Source organism: Onychostoma macrolepis, chromosome 21 (genome assembly GCF_012432095.1).
Source record: "Onychostoma macrolepis isolate SWU-2019 chromosome 21, ASM1243209v1, whole genome shotgun sequence".
In the NCBI taxonomy this organism is placed as follows: Eukaryota; Metazoa; Chordata; class Actinopteri; order Cypriniformes; family Cyprinidae; genus Onychostoma; species Onychostoma macrolepis.
Window position 1 is genome coordinate 2400572 of NC_081175.1, and position 22958 is coordinate 2423529.

The following is a 22958-nucleotide window of genomic DNA, read 5'->3' on the forward strand; positions in this document are numbered from 1 at the left end:
GGAGCCGCATGGGAATTAATGTGACAGTTTAAAACATGCTTGCTAATCCCTCACCACCGAAAGAAGCTGTGATACAGCTAAAGTGTCTAAATGAGAATGTTTACCTTTTGTCTTTGGGTGTAAATCGCAGGATTACAGTGAATTAATTGGGACCCCTGCACTGAACAACTGTCCAAAAATGCAAATTGCAAACACGCGTCCGTGCATAAATGCAAATGCATAAATGCCTTTGGTCATGTCCAGCTAATTAAATTCCTCTGGTGTGCTTTACAGGCGATACGTGCACCATGGCGGAGTACAACAAGCTGAAGAGCATGCTGCTGGACATGCAGCCCAGGACCTCCATGGATGGGCAAGAAAACGCCATGGACCAGAGGAGGATCCTGGTGCACACAATGTTCAAGTATATAGACAGAAACCAGGACGGCCATCTGAGCAGTGAGGAGCTGGCAGAGGTGAGGGACCCATAGGATTGCAGTTCAAGAAGATATGGGGGAATATTAGTAAGGGATAGTGTACCTTCAGCCGGTCATTTCGCTCCACTCTCGAGGGGTTTATTTTTCTATAATGTCCTGCATATTACGTTAAATATTAGGAAATATTTCAGAGTCATTATTTACAGAATCTTACATCATCCCAAACTAATAATCTGCTGTATTTCTGTGAAACCCAAGGTAGAAGAATCATTATTCTTCTATTCAGTTCTTGTTGCACAGCTATTGGTTGAATAAATAAATACATAGGCATGAAATATTAATTTGAGGTTTACAGTTTTACCTGCATATTATTTTAAAGCTTCCACTAACCCTTGTGAGAAAAGACAAGAAATGTAGTACACTTGCAAACAAATGTAAACGCTTACATCACTATGATTCTTAAAACACTTTTAAAAGTCATTGCAATTTAAATAATTACGCTTTAATCATCTTTGTCATACTTTAAAGAATTACACTTATTTTGATGTGTTGAATAACATACTAAAATACTAGGTTATAATTTTAACTGTATAGTGTTATTTGATATTACATGTAATATTAATATATTTTAAATGTACTAAATTGCAACTTCATTATTACAAATGTTTAATTATAAATAAATTTAAATACAGGACATTCAAATTTCAATAGAAATGACATTAAAGTACAGTATATTTCAGTTTTACCGTAAATGTTTTAAATAAGTAAATAAATAAATAAGCACTCTTAAATTCAACTAATTGCATTTAAAATTAATTTAAACTATAATATTTTTTCATGCAAATTTAAATAACGTGCAATTAAGTTTTCAAAAATGTTACATTCACTATGCAGTTCATTGGGAATAATTCACCCAAAAATGAAAATCCAAGATGTTGATGAATTTGTCATCAGATTTGGAGAAATGTGTCATTCCATCACTTGCTCAGCAATGGATACTCTGCAGTGAATGGGTGAATGGGTAAAAACATCACAATAATCCACAAGTAATCCACACCACTCCAGTCCATCAGTTAACATCTTGAGAAGACAAAACCTACGTGTTTGGAAGAAACAAATCCATTGTTAAGGTGTTGTGAATCTTGCGGCCTGAGAGTGAGTAAATTCAGTAAATACTTAAATATCCTTTAAGTATATTCTTCTAAATTATGTTTTTATTCATAAGTACTCTTAATAAAAGTATGCTAATATGCTCTTTTCCACAAGGGAAGAAAACAAACACTGTCGCAAATCAATATTACAGTATATTAATACTAATGTCCTCTGATTTCATTTTCAATATAGAAAGTAGCACTGGTTTCATTATCCTCTCCTCTACTGAAGCTCATGTTTAACCCAAATCAGGTTCTGCTGACTCTGGACAGCACACTGGTTCAGAATGACATATGGGTGAACAAATACTGACAGGTTTTTCATTTTGGGGTGAACTCTTCCTTTAACGCCCATATAACATGTGTCAACCAATCAGCATCAAGAACAGCAGTGTTGTGGTACAAGACAAGAGCTTTATCATACCTGTAAATTGTGTTATGTAACCAGTTCTGAGTAGATTACTTACAATGTAGTCAGTTACTGATTACAGATTACATGATGAAAGCTGTAGTTAGTAACGTAATCTAGATTACTTTTAGGGAATGTATTCTGACTGCTTTTTAGATTACTTTTAGATCAAACTCAAACAAAAGAGCAAAGACAAAGAAAATGTATTCCATTTTTTTAATATCAATATCATAAAATGCATTAAACTACATTACCTCGGGGGTAATGATAAAAACTAACAATTAATTAAATCATAAAAATGTAAAATAAAAATAATATAAACACTTGAACACTAAAAATATAAATATTTTCTTGTTTTCCTGCATCTCAATGTGACCATTAACTGACATCAGAAAACTGTAAACGTGAATGTGTTATTAAATTATTTGAAATTAAACTTCCTCAGAGATATTTCAAGTAAATATTTTATTTTAAGGGGTTTTGCTTTCCCCCTCAAATTCAGAAGCATGGTTTGCAAATTTATGTTGTGAATATAGTTCAAACTAAATGACACACAGTATTATTTTTAGAGAGGAAATTTTAAAGAGACAAATAATTAGGGAGAATCAGTAAATTATGACTAATTTACTGCCATTGTATGAATAATATGTAATCATTTAATCAATAAAAAGTAACTGTAATCCGATTATGATCATTTTAAAATGTAATATACTTAAATTACAAATACTTAATTTTTGGAATCTGATTACACTACAAATTGAAACTCATAGTTCTTTCATTCATTTAATATTGACTGAAAAAATTACATGTTATTTGTATAGACTCGCAATAGCAACAATACCTTTTTTTTTTGGTTTTGTAAAAAAAAAACAAAAAAAAAACAAATAGGGTGCGCTTTCTGCATTCTCAGTCTCTGCGAATATCTTGCTGAAACGAGTCACCAAAATGAACGAAAATGACATGAGAAATATATCTAAAGAAAGATTTTTATTTTAAAGAAAGTCTATTTTTAAATGAAGTAAGTCATGTCGAAAACAAATATTCTCGCAATCTCCGGTGATTTATTAAAGGGCATACTGATGCGCAAAACATGATTTTTACTTCAAACACTGCATTTGTAACTTTAGTGACATAATTTTATTGGCATTAGTAACTGTAATCAAATGACATAAATTTAAAATGTAATGCATTACATTACTGAAAAAGTAATTAGAATACAGTAACGTGTTATACCCAACTCTGGTTACTACCCAGCGCTATATGTAACTGAATTGAATTCTTCCTGTTCTTTTACAGATCTCCATAAAGGAGCATTTGGAAAATATCTTATTGGAGTGCACCATGCAAGACCTCCTGCGTTACGACGATTACAACAACGATGGTCACCTGACCCTTCAGGAGCTCTACACGGCCTTCCGTGAGTCCTACAGTACAAATCAGCCTCTCTCACCATGTGGCAGGTCTGCAGATTTTTTGTCTGCCAGGCACCATTACATCTCTCTCTGAAGCGCTTTGCACATTTGCGGCGAAGCGAGCACCTGATCCTTTGGGCCAATGAATGCTAATCATGGCCCGGTGATGAGAGATGAGTGCTTTTGGCTGAAAAAGAGAGATGAGATGGCAAGCCCAGATTATCTCATATCATCCATCGTCCCACGCCGCATAAAGCAAACGCCCTCATTTCATTCGTTTCAGGAATTGGCAATGCAATTCGCAGTCCCAGTTCTCTGAATGAGCAACTGTGACTAAAATTATCCATCCATTCCACCAGGAGATCAATCAAAGCATTAGAAGTGCCTTGCGACCCTTACTTTAAGATTCAACTACTGGGGCAAAAAACATGGCTCCATTAACCAGCGCCAGTCGTTAACCTCACTAATGACGGGTTTTAGCAAAATGCTTGTTGTCATTATACAGTCCCTCTGCTTTTGTGTCCAGCTGGCCAGTGTTGGTTCTCAGGTGAGGAGGTTGAGTGTACGAGTGTCGGTGTAATAAAACATTGCATTGGTCAAGCCCTTCTCAAGGTTAAGCGTGTTGCCGCAGTGGGATTTTGGAGGATGTCATCTGCAATGAGGGAGGAAGGATCACTGCTGCAATTGACCGACTCAGGTGTTTCATACAAACAAACGTCTCTGAGGAGATCCCACTCCAATCTCCTCTGTTTGTTCGGCACATTTCAATCCGTAGGGAAAGATGCAAGTGTTTCCTATAGTTCTTTGTGTAACAAAATAATTTCCATGCTTTATTATGTGCTTTACACACGGTGTTCAACCGTCTGTGAGCTTTTGATTTTCACCAATTTGGTGACACTTCAGATTATAGGGAACACATATTCACTGCATTTTCCCTCAACAGACTGCTAATTTGCTGCTTTTTAATAGTTAGTTAAGGTAGTGGTTAAGTTTTGGTATGAGGTAGGATTAAGGGATCTAAATTATGCACAATAAGACATTAATATGTGCTTTATAAATACTAATACACAGCCAATATCCTGTTAATATGCACGCAAATAAGCAACTAGTTAATAGTGTTCCCTAAAGTTAAAATGTTACCACCAAATTCTGTAAAAACATGTTATCAAAAATGAAAATTCGGTAACACTTTATAGGGACCAGTTCTCATGATTAACTAGTTGCTTATTAACCTACGGTATATGGTTACCAGCATTCTTCCAAATATCTGCTTTTTGTGTTGTTGTTTTTTCACTGAACTCATCATAATGCATACTGGGATTGCTTTCATGAATGCATGTGATACCGCCATACAATTTGGACTAAAGCAGGTTTTAAACTACTCTGTGTAACTGAATGTTTATGATTAGGCAATGTAAGCTTCTGGAGAGGTCATGGAAAGTCATGGGAATTCATCTGTAATAAAGTGTGGGAATCTTATGTCTGGGTCACTCGCTGTTAAATTTACACTGCACATTAGAGTTTATTCAGACGTGAGGTTTATAAGAGCAGATCATGCAGCAAATAAATATGAGTAAAACCCATATAACATTAATCTGAAAAGACTGCAGTTTGAATTAATCCGACAGTGCTGGATTTCAGTGCTTTCACCAAAAACATGATAAACCTCACTTTCTGGGACAGAAATATGACAACGAAAAAAAAAAAAAAAAGAAAAACTATTATTATTGATCTTAGGTAGGGTTAGGCAAACTTTTAACACTAACACTGCTGGACTATAAAGCAGGTGAAAAAGTCAGACACACACTTAATTGCATTGTTAACCGACTTTTGCCTCAAAGTCCTAATTTGCTGCATATTAATAGTTAGTAAGGTAGATGTTAAATTTAGGTATGGTGTGGATTAAGGGATCTGAAATATGCTCATGCAGAATAATATGTATATGTACTAATAAACACCCAAATATGCTAGTAATATGCATGCTAGTTAATAGTGAGAATTGGTTCTTAAAATAAAGAGCTACTGTTAGTCATCTAATCAGTTTTCTGCAAAACTGGTCATAAATTTGTAAAGTCCGTTACAAAAGGGTAGATCATTGGCCCAATTTCAATCCAAAAAAGTAAGACATTTTACCAAACAGCTATTTGGTTGAACTAGCTCTTAAGACACACTTTTAACATAGTGGCTATTGTATGTTTATGCAACTGACCCAGAAGTTCGGCAAGATGATGAAAATCCACCTAGAAACCAGCCAGAACACCCTAGCAATGACTTACTGTATAAGAAATTTTGAAGCCGCTCTCAATCAACAAATCAATTTTTCAACTTTGAATTTTCTTCACCTTGTCATTATTTCAGGTACAAACAGATCTTTCTGTTTTGTTGCGAAGTACAGGTCTCTCTCTCTCTCACACACACACATACAGTGCAACCCTTATCAGCTGGAGAACATTGTGAACAGCCCATTACACATATCGTACAAAAATACATAAATGCCCTTGTGGAAAAGAAGTGAACTCTAGCATACTTTTAAAAAGAGTACTTATTATAGAAATAATTTCATTTAAGAAGAATGTACTTAAGCGTGAACTTAATGTTCTCAGACACTTAGTTTCATGTTATTTATAATTAATTGAGAACGTATTATAGTTTAAATTTATATATTAAGTGAACTTAAGAGTACTTTTTGACCCACGTAATTTCATAATTCTAGTGTTTGAAATATTGCTAAAGTGCGCTGCTAAATGTACTGATAAGCATTGATGGCAAACTAAAATGCACTTTAATGTCACTTCTGTTGAAAATGGTATGCTATATTTAAACATATTTGTAATTATGAAGTTACAATTTAGTGCATTTAAATATTATATTAACTTTAAATGTAATGTCAAATAACACACTACAGTTAGAATGGTAACACTTTAGTTGAGGGACCAAATCTCACTATTAACTAGTTGTTTATCAGCAAGCATATTACTAGGATATTGGCTGTTTATTAGTAAACTACTTATAAAGCACATATTAATGTCTTATTCTGCATGATCATATTTTAGATCCCTTAATCCTACACCATACATACGCTTAACGACTGTCTTACTAGATATTAATAAGCAACAAATTATGAGTCTACTGAGGCAAACGAATGTGACTGATACATCAAGTACTTTACATGTGCGTAAATATATTAGTCAACACATCCAAATAAGTTTATTTCTTTCCGAGTACACTTTTTAACACATTTTGTCATGCTTAACAGTACACTTAAGCTGCCTTTAATTTAATTTATATCACATCTGAAAGTACAGTCTGTTCTTTTAAGATTTGAAATACTTCATAAGTGAACATATAAGAAAACTAAGCACACTTCTTTTTCACAAGGGCAGGAAGGGGACGTGAGAAAGAGTGAGCACGAGGAGCAGATTTCACTGCAACAGGAGCATCAGTCTGTTTTCACGGCTCCCATTAACGCTGGAATTATAAAGACGTTTAGCTGCGCTGTCAGTGGCCGTCTGGATTAATCCAGCGCCTGCATGCGAACCAAAAATTGACACACCAAACCCGCCTTCTCTAGTGACTTTCCCGAGCTGTGACACCCCAGACAGGACAAATATAAGAGCCTCCAAAAAATAATCACCGCTACCTGCTGAATCTAACCAGCCGAAGCCTGACCGGCTAAGATAGACGATCGATGATCTCCGAAAAAGAGTCTCACTGCCAAAGAGGCAGAGATAAAGAGCAGCTGGGTGCGGGAACAAGTGAACGGGTGTAATTGCTTGAGAAAGAGGTCCCGCTGAGAGCAGGGCTCCTGTGCCTGACAGCGGCGCTGAAGGTCTGTCCCGTCTGACCGATCTTAGCTGCGCGGCTCATTCTGGTGGGTCAGGAGAGGGTTTTGCATATCAGAGGGGGTCGCGGGTCTCACTAAGGGCTAAATTACTGAATTGGACAAGGAGTTAATTAAACATGTCGAACGGAGACACCAGCTCTGCTGTCAGCGCCTCACTTACTCACTGAAGTGAACCTCGAAAGTGACTCATTTGAATCTAAGCAGCTGCTCCAGAAGCCACACAAAATCTGGATTTGTGATTCCAGTCGAGTCTGATGTTGGCATGTGGCTAAGTTAGCTGATAAAGTACTCTAATAATGTACATTAATATATGCTACATGCAAATATTGTGTCAAATAGTCAGTTTTTATTAACATGGGCATACATAGCTGACATTTTATTGTGACTTTTCAGTCTTGGATGAAAGTTTTGATTCACAGTGCATTCTGGGATTGGTTTCTTATAAGAGATGCTGCTTAAATGAGGTGTATTAGAAGACAGCATTATGTTTTTGCATACTTTCAAATGAAAAATACATCTATAAAGCCTCAAAATTCTCTAAAGATAACCCTTGTGGAAAAGTACTCTTTAGCATACTTTATTGCATCACTTTAGCATAATATAGTTTATAAAATATACTTAAATGTGAACTGAACTAATTGCATGTTATTTACAATTAAATGCAAATGTATTATAGTTTAAATTGATATTAAATGCACTTTAACCCCACTTATGTAGCACTTAAGGACATATGTATATGTAATTTCATAATTACTTTTATTGTCTTCGAAATATGGTTAAAGTGTACTGCTGAATGTACTAACAAGCATTTATGGTAAACTAAAATGTACTTTAATGTCATTTCTATCAGAACTGCACATTTGTAATGATGTAATCAATTTCAAATATAATAACTTTAAATGTAATATAAAATAACACACGAGTTAAAATTATAATTACAATAATCAAGTACTTTACACATGCTTTAGTATGTTAGTTAACACATCAAACTAAGTGTACTTTAAAGCATGACAAATTCAGAGTAAAATTTTTAATTTGTGCACTTAGTAATAATGTCAAACATAATCATGAAAAACTCTCTCTTTAAGTCACTTAAGAGGCCTTTAATTTCATTAATATTTTATTATTTGCAAGTACAATCTGTAAGTTTTTAATGCTTGTGAATAAAGCTAGTGATTACACTCCTGATGCATGAAACACAGACTGGGTTTGAGGCGCACATTTGTCTTGCGTTTTGCCGCTTTAGGAAATATTCGCAGAATAAAGCACATTTGTATTCGCTCTGGCAGGCGCGTGAAGTTCTTGTTCTTTGAAGTTGTTGTTTACCCAAATCAGCTTTTGTGACTAATTGCACCTGGACGGTTTCCATGGTAACTAAGGATGCCAGTCGTGCATGTTTAATTAATTACGGTGTTTCTTGAAACGGCTTTAAGTTTTAATGCCCTTTTCTCCTCATAACAGATGGACACAAGCCGCCGCTGTCATTACCGATGTTGTCATGTCCTGTCCTGCATCCATTGTGGCTCGATGTGAAGAGCCAGCTGTCATCCAGAATAAAATCAGCCGTGTGTCCTGTAACACGTGCCACAATGTGAATCATCCGTAAAAGTCTGAGCCACCGCTATCTCTGTAAATATCTCATTTGTGCGAAGGAGGAGGAGGCGTAAATGTGTGTCTGGGAATTCTCCCAAACCTTAAAGGGTTTCAGAGGCTGGCATCAGGTTTGATAAATGTGCATTTTTGCAGCCTCTTTGGATATCGGCGGGCTTGATTCATTCATGAATGATTCCTCAAATCATATCTCTTGTTGAGGAGAGGTGTGCTGCTACTTTACTACGCGATCAGACGCAAATTGATATATCTGTATCAGCATGCTTACAGTAGATAAAATGAAAAGCCATCCAAATTGAATCGAAAAAGAATAGCTAACTCAAATATGAAGTGCTGTGGATGCTTACTTCAAACCTGTGTGTACAAACAGGTTTATATGCAGCTCTTTTCCTGCTCCAAAAACAGCCATAAAATAGTTCAAACGACTTGTGCACAGTTTTCCAGAGTTTAAAGGGATCATGAAATGCAGAATCAAAATATTCTTGATATTTACACATAGATTACTCTACAGTAAAACATTACAAGTTTCAGAACTCAAAACTAACTCTCTATTCTAAAATATGAATTATTATTTTCTATCCTTCTTGAAATCAGGACAAACCTTGAAAAACATAATATAAAGGTCACACTTTATTTCAACGTCTAATTCTCAGTATATAAACTCCTATTTTGCTGCTTGTTAATAGTAAGGTAGTTGTAGAATATGGTCATGCATAAGGCATTAATATGTGCTTTATAAGTTTTAATAAACAGCCAATATGCTATTAATATGCACACTAATAAACAACTAGTTAATAGCAAGAATTGATCCTTAAATTAAAGTGTTGCCAATATAAAAATCTGGAACTGCATTTCATGATCATGAGCTGTGATGGGTGCAGTAGACATGCTTTGTCCCAAAGTGGTTTATTGCTGTTTATGCATTAGTGATTCAAGACTAAACCGTCAGCTTCACACTGTTCCTGTCAGTAGCGTGAAAAACATTTGTTCTCTATATTGTGATTATTTTACTTTAAGAAAGCTATCAGAGATGGTTCTCTTTATAATCGCTGGAGCAGCACAAATCTATCAGTGACTTGATTTCTGCATTTTCACCTAAACTCCCATTGTAGTCAATGACACGGTTTACGCTGGTCAACGAGTCACTTATATACATTGTGTTTTCAGTGTGCTAGTTATGAAAGTTATCAGTGTGTTAGTTAGAATAACTAACTAACACACTTTCATTGATACAACAAGAGTTAATTCTCTATTTAAAGGGTTAGTAACACACTGAAAACACAAAGTTCCAACCTGTTCTCACTCCCAAACATTGTTGGGAAAAGTTACTTTTAGAAGTAATGCATTACAATATTGCTTTACTCCATTAAAAACTAACTAATTGCGTTACTTACTCTTTATGTAAAGTAATGCATTATGTTACTGCAAAAGTAACATAATGCATTACTTTCCATAAAGAGTAACTAAGTAATGCCATTTTAAAGAGAAAAAGTTACTTTTTCTCACCTGAGCTGGGCTTGCTTATTTATTTTTTAATAACAAAACCCCCAACAGTTTAATGTAAACTTAACTTGTTTGTTCACTCAAGTTCACAAAGTAAAATACCTTTTAGTTTAGGACCCCATGAAATCTATTTTATTTTTCCCTAAATTATGTGTTTTCCATTTTATTGACTGATTGATTGATTGATTGATTGATTCTGTGTTTTGTGACTTAATACAAATTTATCAAAAAAAAAAAACAAAGTGTAATGAATGATTTAATAAAACCTTAATTTAGTCAACATTTTAAAATGTAATCAAATGAAAATATAACAAATAAATTACTACAAAACACAAAAATAATGCTGCACTGTATGAATTAAAATGGATGAAAAATATATTGGTTGTATGATATCCCTTAAAAATAATATTAATATGAATTAATAATATACAGAGCTTAGCATTGTTATTGACAAATATTTTATAAAGATCTTAATATGATATTGTTTATCGCTCAGCCCATAGCCTCCACCCTGGCCACCCAGAGCACTCTAGCATAATGGCCATGAGTTGAGCGTTGGAAACTCGTATTTTTTAAGAAAATATAAGTTTTCACATTTTTAACTTGACATTTTCCTAGTTTGTGTATCTGTAAGGACCAAAGTAGAGGCCAGATTTGTAATTTCCCAAATTCTGCCATGTTCTTGCTGACTTCAGTGCTCATCTTTATTATTTTACATGTGAGCTTTGGCAGCGCAGAAGAGCGTTTAGCGGAAGGAAATGCAGTTTCTCACACGTTTTGCATTTGCACACGAACAAGTGCTGCTGCAGCATTCTGATGACGGCGGAGCGGCTCCCGGCTGTTAGCTGCTCAGCATGTGGGCCTCTTTTATCTCAGCCTCCGACTTGGACTGCATGAAGGAAATAATTCATTACCGTGGCTGCATTGATTTATTCCTTCTGCAGGCCTCAGCTAGAGTCTGACTTCAAACAAGTGCTCGAGGCGATGGACTGTTCGGCTCTTCCTAGCGCTGCCACCTTCACACACACAGACACACACTGGCTGCAGAAAGGCGCTGTAATCTGCTGAAAGGCTTCAGTGTTCAGCCTCTTGTCACGTAGGCAGAAAATGCTCATGATACAGCAGTTCAGGCTCTGATGGCGGCTTTGTTTACAACTACTTTTTTTAGTTGTAAATTTTCTAATCTGTAGCACTGTATAATAAGTATAAAGTAACAAAGCACTTATAAATAATTTGCATTATTAGTTTATAGTTTAAAAACTGTAGTCTCTACATTGTTAGTACATTAATGGGTTATACACTAATAGTGAGTTCTTCGTTTGCTGCCACAGTTTTCAAAAGCAAATTGTAATTTTCAAAGCTCATAGGACTAATATCACAACAGATCATCTAAAATGCACTTTTTAAAAACATTTCAGCATGCTTTCAATTGGTATTAGTGCAAAACCGAATCACAAAGTACTTTTTACAACACAAAAAGTTTTTCATCCATAATATGTAAACATTCATTCATAGTAACTGCCTTTTATAATGCTATTACTATGAAGCTTTTCATTTGCCTCTCTTCTTGTTCAGGGCTGCGTTTCCCAAAAGCATCGTAAGCTTAAGTTGATCGTAAAAACAATCGTACGACTGATCTTAATATTACGGTCCATTTCCCAAAAGCATCGTAACTTAAGTAGCACTTGAAAATCATCGTAGATCTACGAGTAGTCTGGAGTAATCGTAGAGCCCTACGTGCATCGTAAGAAGACAGAATTAGGAGGTCACCTGCAGGACAATCGGCAGATTACACTTTTAAATTTATTCAAGTGCAATTTGATTATAATTAAAGCTTCTGATTGTACTTTATTGCACAATTTTACAATGTTTTTTTTTTTTTTTTTTTGAATATATATATATATATATATATATATATATATATATATATATATAATGAAATTAGGCTAAATAATTAAAAAGGGCAGATAACCAAAAAAACTAAACAAAAAAAACAACGCATCTAAATTAAATGACTGAACAACAACAACAACAAAAAAAGAAAGAAGTAATGTAGGAAATGCTTCAAAGACTGGGAAAAATAGGGATAAACTCATAAAAATCTGTCAATGGCTTGATGACATGCACGAAAACAAAATAATGTCTCTACAGATATTATATACTATATAGAATAATATGAATCTACAAATATAATATTAATGTACTATATGTATATAATATATTATACAATATTAATATATAAAGTAGATTAATATTATACTTATCACTTATATACTTATTATATTTACTTAATTATATTAAATTATATTATATACTCTAGCACGCTCTTCTAATTCTATTTTATCTATCTGTCTTATTTTGATAAAAAACAAACAAACAAACAGACAAAAAACACACACACAGACACTTGACCCTCTATCAATTGCATATTTATTCTGCTAGCTTTTCTTGAAAAACTAACACTAGCTTTCTTTTTTCTATTCTATCTACTTGTTTTTTATAAATAAATAAAAAATAAAATTAAATAAAATTAAAAATTTTAAAATTAAAAAAAAAAACACTAGGTTACTTTTTTCAATATTCTATCTACTCGTTTTCTTTAAAAATAAATAAATAAAATAAAATCTTGCTACATGTACTGCCTTAGGCTAACCGAGACTTGTCATAGCACTTCCATGTTGTTGCTCTTTATATTGCTTCTATATTGTCCTCATTTTGGATAAAAGCGTCTGCTAAATGACTAAATGTAATGTAAATTATATTATATTATATTATCCGAGCTGTCTGGAACGCAGCATTAGGTTAACATTTCAATAAACGAGCGTGTACTACAAATACAAGCCATTCTATAAATTGACATTTCAGCACTTGACCATCGGATAGCGACTCCTAAGTAGCACTTAAAGCACGGCTACGTGCGATTGTGTTAAGTGCATTTTTGGGAAACGCACGTGAAACAATAAAGAGCGTTCGTAAAATGACTCGTAGAAAACGCTCTTAAGCGCTAAGATCAATCGTTATCGGGAAACCCGGCCCAGATTGATATAACACAGATAGTATTACACACTTTGTGGAGTTTATCTCAGTTATGCAAGTAAGGTAATGTAAGTATATTTTACTAACGTGACAACTGTAGGCTATATTGGTACAGTATAACATCTTTAATTCAGCAACACGGCTGATTTGAAATGTACAGTAATATCAACAGTAATATCTCAATATTTCACTATAACTGTCTTAACTGTCAAATGAAACAAAAAAATAATAAAAAAAATGCAAGCAAAAAAAAAAAAAAAAATCCTAATTATTTCAGACTTTTGACTGGTAGTGCAAGGATCATAAAAATGTGTGGCTTACTAATTGATAGCTTTCCTTTTTTTTTTTTTGGAGAACTCTTGCTTTAAATAGTGAGTGTGCTGTGTAACTTAAGTGTGATATTACAGCATCTATGCATCATAATTTATCATCATAGTCAGTCTAAAAGCATCAGACATCCGTAGATGTTGCTGTGGCAACTGTGTGATGCTGATGTCACACATGCACAGGTTGAAGATTCCTTTAGACAGAAATGATCACTGAATCCTTGCATGGAAACGGCTTAAGTAAATCAGCAATCAGTCCAGCTTGATTGCACGTGAAGAGAAAATCGAGAAGCACTTTGCCCGACTGATTATTCCATAATATAGCCGTTTTGAGCAATGATTATCAGCTGATTAATGGTGCAGTGTTCAGACTTACAGTGTGGGTTTGAAGTGTTGCTTTAATTGGGCCACTGGCAGTGCAGGAAAGAATCACATTCATTTTCTCCAGAGAAACAGATTTTTAGTTATAATGTATCAAACTTTCAAGAGAGACCTACAATGAGCACTAATTACCAATGACAAATCACTTACTTGCCCTCACCATACTTTCAATGTACGTACATATTTTGCGATAAAGTACTGTACTGTGCAAAGAGTTCAGACAGTCTTGAGGTACGTTTAGGGTCAGTTTACCTAATAATTGTGCCTAGGTTTGTATAGAGGTGGAACATTTCTGGCAAATTTTCAAGGAAAATCAAGCTGGGGGATTTTTGTAAATATTGGAATTGGAATAATTCTGGAATGGTAAAGAAGCCCACAGTCTACTAAAATTTTAGACTGATTTCCAATGTGCCATTTTGATCCCAAATCTTGGGGGGGGGGGGGGGGATTTATGCATTTGCAAAACTATGTGAGTATTAATTGTATTTCTGATATTTTTCAGTCTAACTTCAAAACTCTACACAGCACTGAGTCTGATCTTCTGAAGGTTTTTAATTATATTTTAATGATGACTGATGCTGGTAATATGATGGCTTTGGTGCTTTTAGATCCTAGTTCAGCTTTTGACTTAGTTGACCACAACATCCTTCTGCATCAGTCCTAGAGGTACTTACTGGTTTTGGTCTTATTTGTCAAACAGTAGATTCTCAGTTAGTCTTAGTAAGCACTCCTCTTTTCTAGCTCGTTTTACATGTGGTGTCCCTAAGGGCTCGATTCTGGCGCCGTTATTGTTCTCAGTGTACATGTTACCTATTTGGTTCAATGTTCAGGATATTTGTTGTGTCATATCATTGCTATGCTGATGATACTCAACTCTATAAACCATTAAAATGTAATTACAATTATTAAATGGTTAGTTCTAGTCCTTGGTTCTGACTGGTCAACAGCTGTGTTTTATTCACGATAAAGCTTGACCCAACAGTTCTGTGTATCACAACACAACACAAAACAACACAAAACAACATTTACTGGCTAGCTAGCTACTGTATAAACACATTTTGATTGAGTGTTTGCTATTTGAACTTTAATACCATAGATCAACTCTATTTACCCTAGTAATATCATCCAAAATTACTAGAACTGATGTAGTCCTCCTTGGTCTTAAATTCAACAGAGTGGTTTCAGTAGTCTTGCTGTAGTGTGCATCTGAATTTACATTAAATCTGGTTGTAGATTTTTTTTTACAACTACATTTAAGTTCCCTGTTATTGGCTAACCTGCAATTTTGCAAATTTACAGTTTATTCCTATTAATTCCCATATATACCCTTTAATTCCCATGGAAAGTTTCCAACTTTAAAAATTCCTGCAATTTTGCAACCTTAATCGAGCTTAAATAATTGAGTACTGTCTGGGCAATCAGAATCAATCATGTTTGATTTGGGAATAGAGGGAATCCTATATGTTGGACAGATTATATATTTTGCTTATTATTATTATTTTGGTGATGTGATGTCAGTCAGTAAAGTCTGTGGAGGCACACTTGGTAAGAATGATATGTCTGTGATATGTCAAGTTTGTGTGAAAGATCTTCATATACTGTATGTCTTGAGGTTAGCAAGTATCACCTAATGTATCCTGCTGACATATAATTAGGTAAAAACCCCAGGCCGCTCATTATCCCATTATAGCCGTGAATCTGAATACAAACTGCCAACGAGTCTATAATAGCTTGTCAGCACTTCTGATTGCGTTTGACATGAGTGCACTGAGACGTCAACATCACTTTCATTGCCGTCATATTACCTTCCTCCACTCAACTGCTCATAAATCTCTTGAGTCCAGGTCCACATTTGTTTTGACTGTGTTTTGACTCAAATCATATTTTCTCAATATAAAATCAGTTAGCTTCAGATTTCATCATCGTTCATTTTACTTCATAATTGCACTGCAGTGTCTTGGGACACTGAAAGCTTCACCAAACTTTGTGCACGTGCGTAGAGGCTCAATCTGTGGTCCCTAGAATAAAAATGTGGCGGCTGGCCTTTTGCTGGCGTTATAACAGGAATAACATTAAAATGGCTTTTGCCAACCATTGGTCCAAATTACTTGAAAATTCAGTAGCCCCTCACTGCAGAGCAAAGATCCAGGGGGCGGGGTTGGATCCACATCCAGGGGGTGGAGATTGGTAGGTTTAGGGGTGGGGATGGGTAGGTTTAGGGATCAGGGGGTGGAGACAGGTAGGTTTAGGTAAATGTAAGGTGGGAGGAGTTGGATCTAGATCAAACCACACCCCCTGGATCTTGTGTTCTGCAGTGAGGACCATCTCTGAAAATTGGCACTCAGTTTCTATGTCCAAGGTGCCATCACTGTCTATGAGGACATTCGCATATCTTGAAAAACATGGCCGCCATCGGCCAATCAATTTTCAGCAGCTATTAGATAAGGTTAACAGTCGGATTGGAATGAAACTCGGTGGGCCTGTTCGATTCATGGCCCTAGTGGTCTGAATTTAAAGCTTCACATGCAACAAAGCAAAGCATGTGAAGCTTCTAAACAAGCATGCAGTTTAATGGGCCATTCACACATAATGCATCTTTGCGTCTAAAAACATCAAATAAAACAGTTGTTATGCCATCTTGCTACTGTAAACAAAAGCTTACCACGCTTGCCCTGCCTCCAGGCTTTTCTGATTGGTCCACTGTTTTGGAACTGACATTGATGAGCAGCACTGTGTGTAAAAGTTGAAATTCTCTTAACTTGACAGCATCTTAAAAACTCAGCCCTCATGTGCTAGACGCTGCAAAAGCATGAAAAATAGCGCATTGGAAAATGGAAAAACATGATCTGTGTGAATGGCCCCTAACTTTTCTTACACTTATAAAGGTTAAAAACGCTATATTTCTATGGAAAATTAAATGAGAAAAAAGTATTTTTCGTCACTGATTTAGACTTTCTAAATAAAACACATAATATATTTTAATGCATGTGTTTAAAGGCCCAAAAGGAGTTTAAAGGGTCATGAAATCCCCTTTTCCAGCAGTGGTTAGTTCTTCTCTCAAATGCATGCTCCAATTCACCATTACATGCAACAAATTAACATATATTTAACATTGTTTTGCACAATTGTTTGCATTGGAATTATATAATGCACTGTTACATCTCTAATAACTTTATAGGCTTATTTTGCGGCATTTATATAAGCCAGTTGATCACTTACATTAAGGAGCTGTAAAGACCAGTTACATTCACCTTGTGGATGAATTGTGTTTGTGTTGAAGACTTGGGGTATGTGGATGTGAATTTATGCCACGCAGAAATTGTTACAAAACAAAATCAAACACTCACTTTCTGTCTATGAACGCATCTGTACTGTATCTCATCGTTTGATGTGTCTATCATAGGAAATCAACATGTGCAGTCATGAATAATTAAGCATCGAAGTACTACTGTCATTTATCACTTCACAATCTGTATTGTCGACGTGATGTCGATTTTAAACCCGGAAGACTAAAATAATACAAAAAAAAGCGTAAGAAGCTTCTACAATGAAAATGTAAGGTGCTAACATTGTCTTCTATGATGTCCAATACAAATACCTCAGTTAAAATCTCAGAAGCACGTAGAAAGAAACAACTTCCAGTAATATAATGTGATCGTGCTTCCTAAAGTCTGAGACCACCAGTGAATGCTTTGAGTTCTTTTTTTAATTCCAAGCAGAAGTTCACTCATTACAAATGCTAAAACTTGAATCAGCATAACAAATGGAGTAAAACATGAACATGAATTTGATATTTTTCTCAGTATTCGGTGCATCTCTTTTCTACTTCCCTGACTGGAAGTGGTCTGGTCTGCATGATCTGAGATGATCCACAGAGCATCTTGAGCTTCAGTGGCAGAACATCTGGCCAATCTCATTTCACATCATAATGTTTTCCAAAATGATTCACAATCCTGTCTTTTTGTTTATTAACTGTACAAACATCCACCTTCAGCTTGTGCTTCACATGTCTTTTTGCTGTGAAATCTTTACTAATTTTTATAAAGTAAACATAAGTATAACTTATATTGATATTGTTAGTAATATTTCAAGATGAGCACTTGCTGGACTGAAGCAGCTTCACTTTACTTGATTTCCAGACTTTTTTTTTTTTTTTTTTTAGAAAAATCAGTGAGTCTCAAATATGATCATTTTAGCTTTTGAGGAACGTTGCATTGCATTGCATTATATGTTTTGATCATCAAATGAGCATTCAATATCATATTCATCAATATCAATATTATATATCTTAGACATTATTGTTAAAATGAATTGGTAACACTTTAGAATAGGGAACACTTATTCACTATTAACTACGACTTTTCTCTCAATAAATTCCTAATTTGCTGCTTATTAATAGTTAGTAAGGTAGTTGTTAAGTTTAGGTATTGGGTAGGATTAGGGATGTAGAATAAGGTCATTAATATGTGCTTAATTACTACTAATAAATGGCTAATATTCTAGTAATATGCATGCTAATAAGCAACTAGTTAAGAGACTCTAAAATAAAGTGTTACCAATTCATTTTGACCATATGTGACCCTGGACCACAAAACTAGTCTTAAGTCGCTGGGATACATTTGTAGCAATAGCTAAAAATACACTGTATGGGTAAAAATGATAGATTTTTAATTTATGACAAAAATCATTAGTATATTAAGTAAAGATCATATTCCATGAAGATATTTTGTAAATTTGCTACTGTAAATATATCAAAACGTCGTTTTTGATTAGTAATATGCATTGCTAAGAATTCATTTGGACAACTTTAAAGGTGATTTTCTCAGTATTTTGATTTTTTTGCACCTTCAGATTCCAGATTTTCAAATAGTTGTATCTCGGCCAAATATTGTCCGATCCTAACAAACCATACATCAATGGAAAGCTTATTCATTCAGCTTTCAGATTGTGTATAAATCTCAATTTTGAGAAATTGACACTTAAGATATATAAATATCAGCATCTGTGCCAAAATTTATATTTTTGCTCAGTTTGGGCCTCTGAATAAAACTCAGCTTAATTTTCTCACTATATTATACTGTATATGAATCTTAAAAGTAGTTTATCAGTGTACTCTTATCATCAGACTCTGGGACCTTACTCTATATACTGAAATGAGCCTTCAATGTCGTTCATTTCTGCTAATTGTCTGCTAGTCCTCTTCATTTACACTTTATGCAGCAAATCTGAGCCTTTATCGATTAATGCAGCGTGTTTGCTCTAGAAGCAACAAAAAGCAATCTCCTCCATTTCAGTGTATCCAGCTTTGTCATTACATCTGAGTCCAGCACTAAGCCGGGCGGAAGACAGGATTTCTGCCGTCATATTGCAACAAAATGGTTTGGAGGCCTTATATTTGATCAGAGAAGAGGAAACTCCTAAAGCAAGGTTAGATTGACCTTTTTTCTCGATATTACGTTTTCCAAAAACTGATTTACTGTGGACAACACGTCGTTGATTTTCTGTCAGAGTGCAGGAGAATGTGGAGGGTTGCTGTTGAACGAGAATCTATGATCGAATGTGTCTGTTTCACCAGATCAGTCTGCTTCGTCTAAATACTGTAGGTCAGAAAATATCCCTGAGCAATCACATTAGTATGTTCATAAACACGACTGGAAGCTCTGACCATCTGTACGAGTCACCTGACCGCTGTTGTGCTGTCATGAGCGATGACACCTGTCGCCCGAGTCTGACACGACATGATAGCTGCTGTTCCCTGACGCGCTGCTGCTAATGTGTGTGATCTTCTGTGTCTGTTTCATTTGAGAAAAACATCAAATACACAATGAAACTCACAGATAACCAACAAACCACCAAATAAAATAAAAAAACCTGCCAAAATAAAAGTCTAATTTAACTGAAAAGAAATTATGACAGAATTATATTACTGTTGTTTACTAAAATATACGTATTATTCTTTTTTTAAAGGGATATCACATAACATTTATACAGCTCTGTTGTGCAGCATCTTAATTGACAAAAAATAAAAATGCAATGTTTTGTTGTAAATTGTTATATTTTCATTTGATTGCATTTTAAAAGACTGAATCATTAGTTTTGTTAATGCATTTCATTAGACACCATTTTAGATGAGATGCTTGTTTTCAATCATAAAACACAAAATTCAGAAAAATAAAATAAAATAAAATGGAGAACCCAGAATTTAGGGGAAAATCAAATTGATTTTATGGGGCCCTAAATTGAAAGGAACCTTACTCTGTGGAGTTTAATTTTGAACAAACAAGTTTACATTCATTCTCAACATCTAAAATACATGAGCAAAGCCCCATTACCGTCCCCATTAATGCTAAATGAATATTGTCATAAATATTATTAATATTGAATGATATGGAAAAACATATTGTGATAACATTTTTAGACATATTACCCAGCTCTACAAATTTCTGTTCCATACTTTATTATTTTGGTGCTATAATATATATCATTGGCCTGGTGCTCCTAGCATTGTGGCACCACTTATACTTTCTTCAGATCAGGTAACATTTTTACTTAATTTCTTGAGTGAAAAGCCAGTACTCAAAAAAGTAAAGAGTTGAATTGTCAATATTGTTCCTTTTTAATGTCTTTTTTTTTTTTTTAAGTGGTGCATACATTCAAAATAAAAAACGCCAAATTAAACAGGATGCAGGGCAAACAAGTACTACAATAAATTGTGAATTCAGCACACAGTGAGATAAGCGAGCACTTCATTATAAACTATACTGTAGGTTTGCTTATATTTGAGCACTGAACATTTTTGTTTTGTTGGTAATGAAATTCTTTATTAAACTCACAGCGGTTTATTACAGTAGGAAATGAACAAATCAGTTCTTGGTCATTCAGCGCTGGTCCGTTTAAGCAGTTTGTGCCGGTAAACATCATTTCTGCTTAGTGTCAGACCAAGAGTGTTGACAATACAATAATCAATGGTAATTTGCCAGGAGTCTGTTTTCATTTGTTTGAAAAGATAATGGAATATGGAGACTGTAATTGGCCTGTATTTGAAAACTGTGGAAGTATGAGCTGCAGTTCAAGTCAAGCCAAATTTATTTGTATTGTGCTTTTCACAATGCACATGGAATTAAATATCGGTCAGTTTTGTTCAAAGAAAGAGTAAGCAATACTTAACTAGTACACAATTATCAGAAAGTATCAATGATGTGCATTTAGAAATTGAAAATAGCCAAAGTCAAAGAGTCTGATGTGAGTTTAACATTTTTCACATTTAATTAGCAGCCATTTTAGGTGATGATGTTGAGAAATATCCAACCCAGGCTCATTCGAAATGCATGCCTCTAAATACATTTCTGCAGCACTGTTATTACGTAACTTACTGCACATTTCGCGGCAGTTTCAAAGTGAAACGTCCACTGAGTGGCGTTAAAACACGGGATCAATACGTGACCCTGGCACGTTTTTGTTACATTGATATAGGCACGTATTGCTGTGTTTTTATTACATTGCTTCAGGTACGTATTACGGTAGTTCATAATTCAAATATCCGACGAGTGTCGTTAAAGTTAATGCTGTATTGTGTTGGAAATATCCCCTACACCAAACCCAACCCTAAACCTACCCGATAGTGTTAACAAATGCAAAAGTGATATAAAAATGCATTTGTTGATGCAGCCGTGCTATTTTATCTTCCTTATGCGGATTTGAGCTGTTTTGTTGAACCGTAGTTTCACGGGGTTCATACCGAAGCTCTTCATCATCTAAGTGCAACACCGTATCGCGAGAGCTATCGAGCAAACCAACTGAATTAGAAAACTCATGCATGTAAAGTTGGATATGTGACGCTAAGCTTCAAATGCATCAGTTTTCAAATCTCGCAGCATGTTAAAATTGTTTTGAATTCATAACATAATATTCCTCAAGTAATTATGTGAAAATTAGGCTTTATTAATCGAAACTGTGGACCTACTTTGTGTGGAAAGCAATAAAAGTTGTTTTACTGCCTCTAGTGTTCATTTCAACTGGAAGCTGCAGCGATTCGTGTGTATAGGTACGTATTTTGAGTTTTGCAGAAATGTAAGTAGAGGCACATATTTCCATTGAGCCTATGTTAGAAATATTGTCTCACATTCCCTGTTCTGTGTCTGGTTTTGGACTTTAAGTTGAAGTTTTGGTCTGTTTCCTGTTTTTGTTTGATAGTCAGATTGTAGTTTCTTAGTCCCCATGTGTTCCTTGTTTCTCTTACTGTACTTTGTTAGGTCTTTGTTGTCTTCTCTAGTGTTTAGTTGGTATTTAGTTCCAGTTCTTGTTTGCATAGTGTTTTTTTATTTTCTTGGACTTATAATAAGCATGCAGTAATAAAGTAGGCTACTTTTAAATCAACTATTGGTGGATAGTTTGTTTATAGTATATAAACTGTAATCTCTACATGGTTAATATACATTAATAGGTTATGCACAATTAGTGAATTTGGTCACACTATTTTAAGGTCCAATTCTCACTATTAACAAACCATTAACTACGACTTTTGCCTCAAACTCCTAATTTGCTGCTTATTAATAGTTAGTAAGGCAGTTGTTGTTTAGGTATTGGGTAGGAATAGGGATGTAATAAACAGCCGATATGTTAACAATAGACATGCTAATAAGAAATTAGTTAATAGTGAGAATTAGTCCCTTTACTAAAGTTTTACTATTAATTCTTCTTTCGTTGTTACTGTAGTTTACTTATTATTTATTAATGTTATATATTATTTAATTAGCTTATATGTAAGGAAGAAATGTAAAGTAATGTTTGTGTAAACTGATCATTATTATTTAATGTATTTGCTAATATTTTAGAAACACTCACTATTGATGCAATTCATGTCTAAGAA

At 34.6% G+C, this 22958-nt stretch overlaps 1 protein-coding gene across 2 annotated transcripts in view; it reads left to right on the forward strand.

The window, feature by feature from the left end:
• fstl4 (follistatin-like 4) overlaps positions 1 to 22958 on the forward strand; it is a 217112-nt gene that overhangs the window by 146891 nt on the left and 47263 nt on the right. For both annotated transcript variants that reach the window (XM_058757290.1, XM_058757291.1), the window contains exons 5-6: positions 274 to 455; positions 3273 to 3393. In XM_058757290.1, the coding sequence (XP_058613273.1) occupies positions 274 to 455; positions 3273 to 3393 (303 nt within the window). The remainder of the gene's footprint in view (positions 1 to 273; positions 456 to 3272; positions 3394 to 22958) is intronic.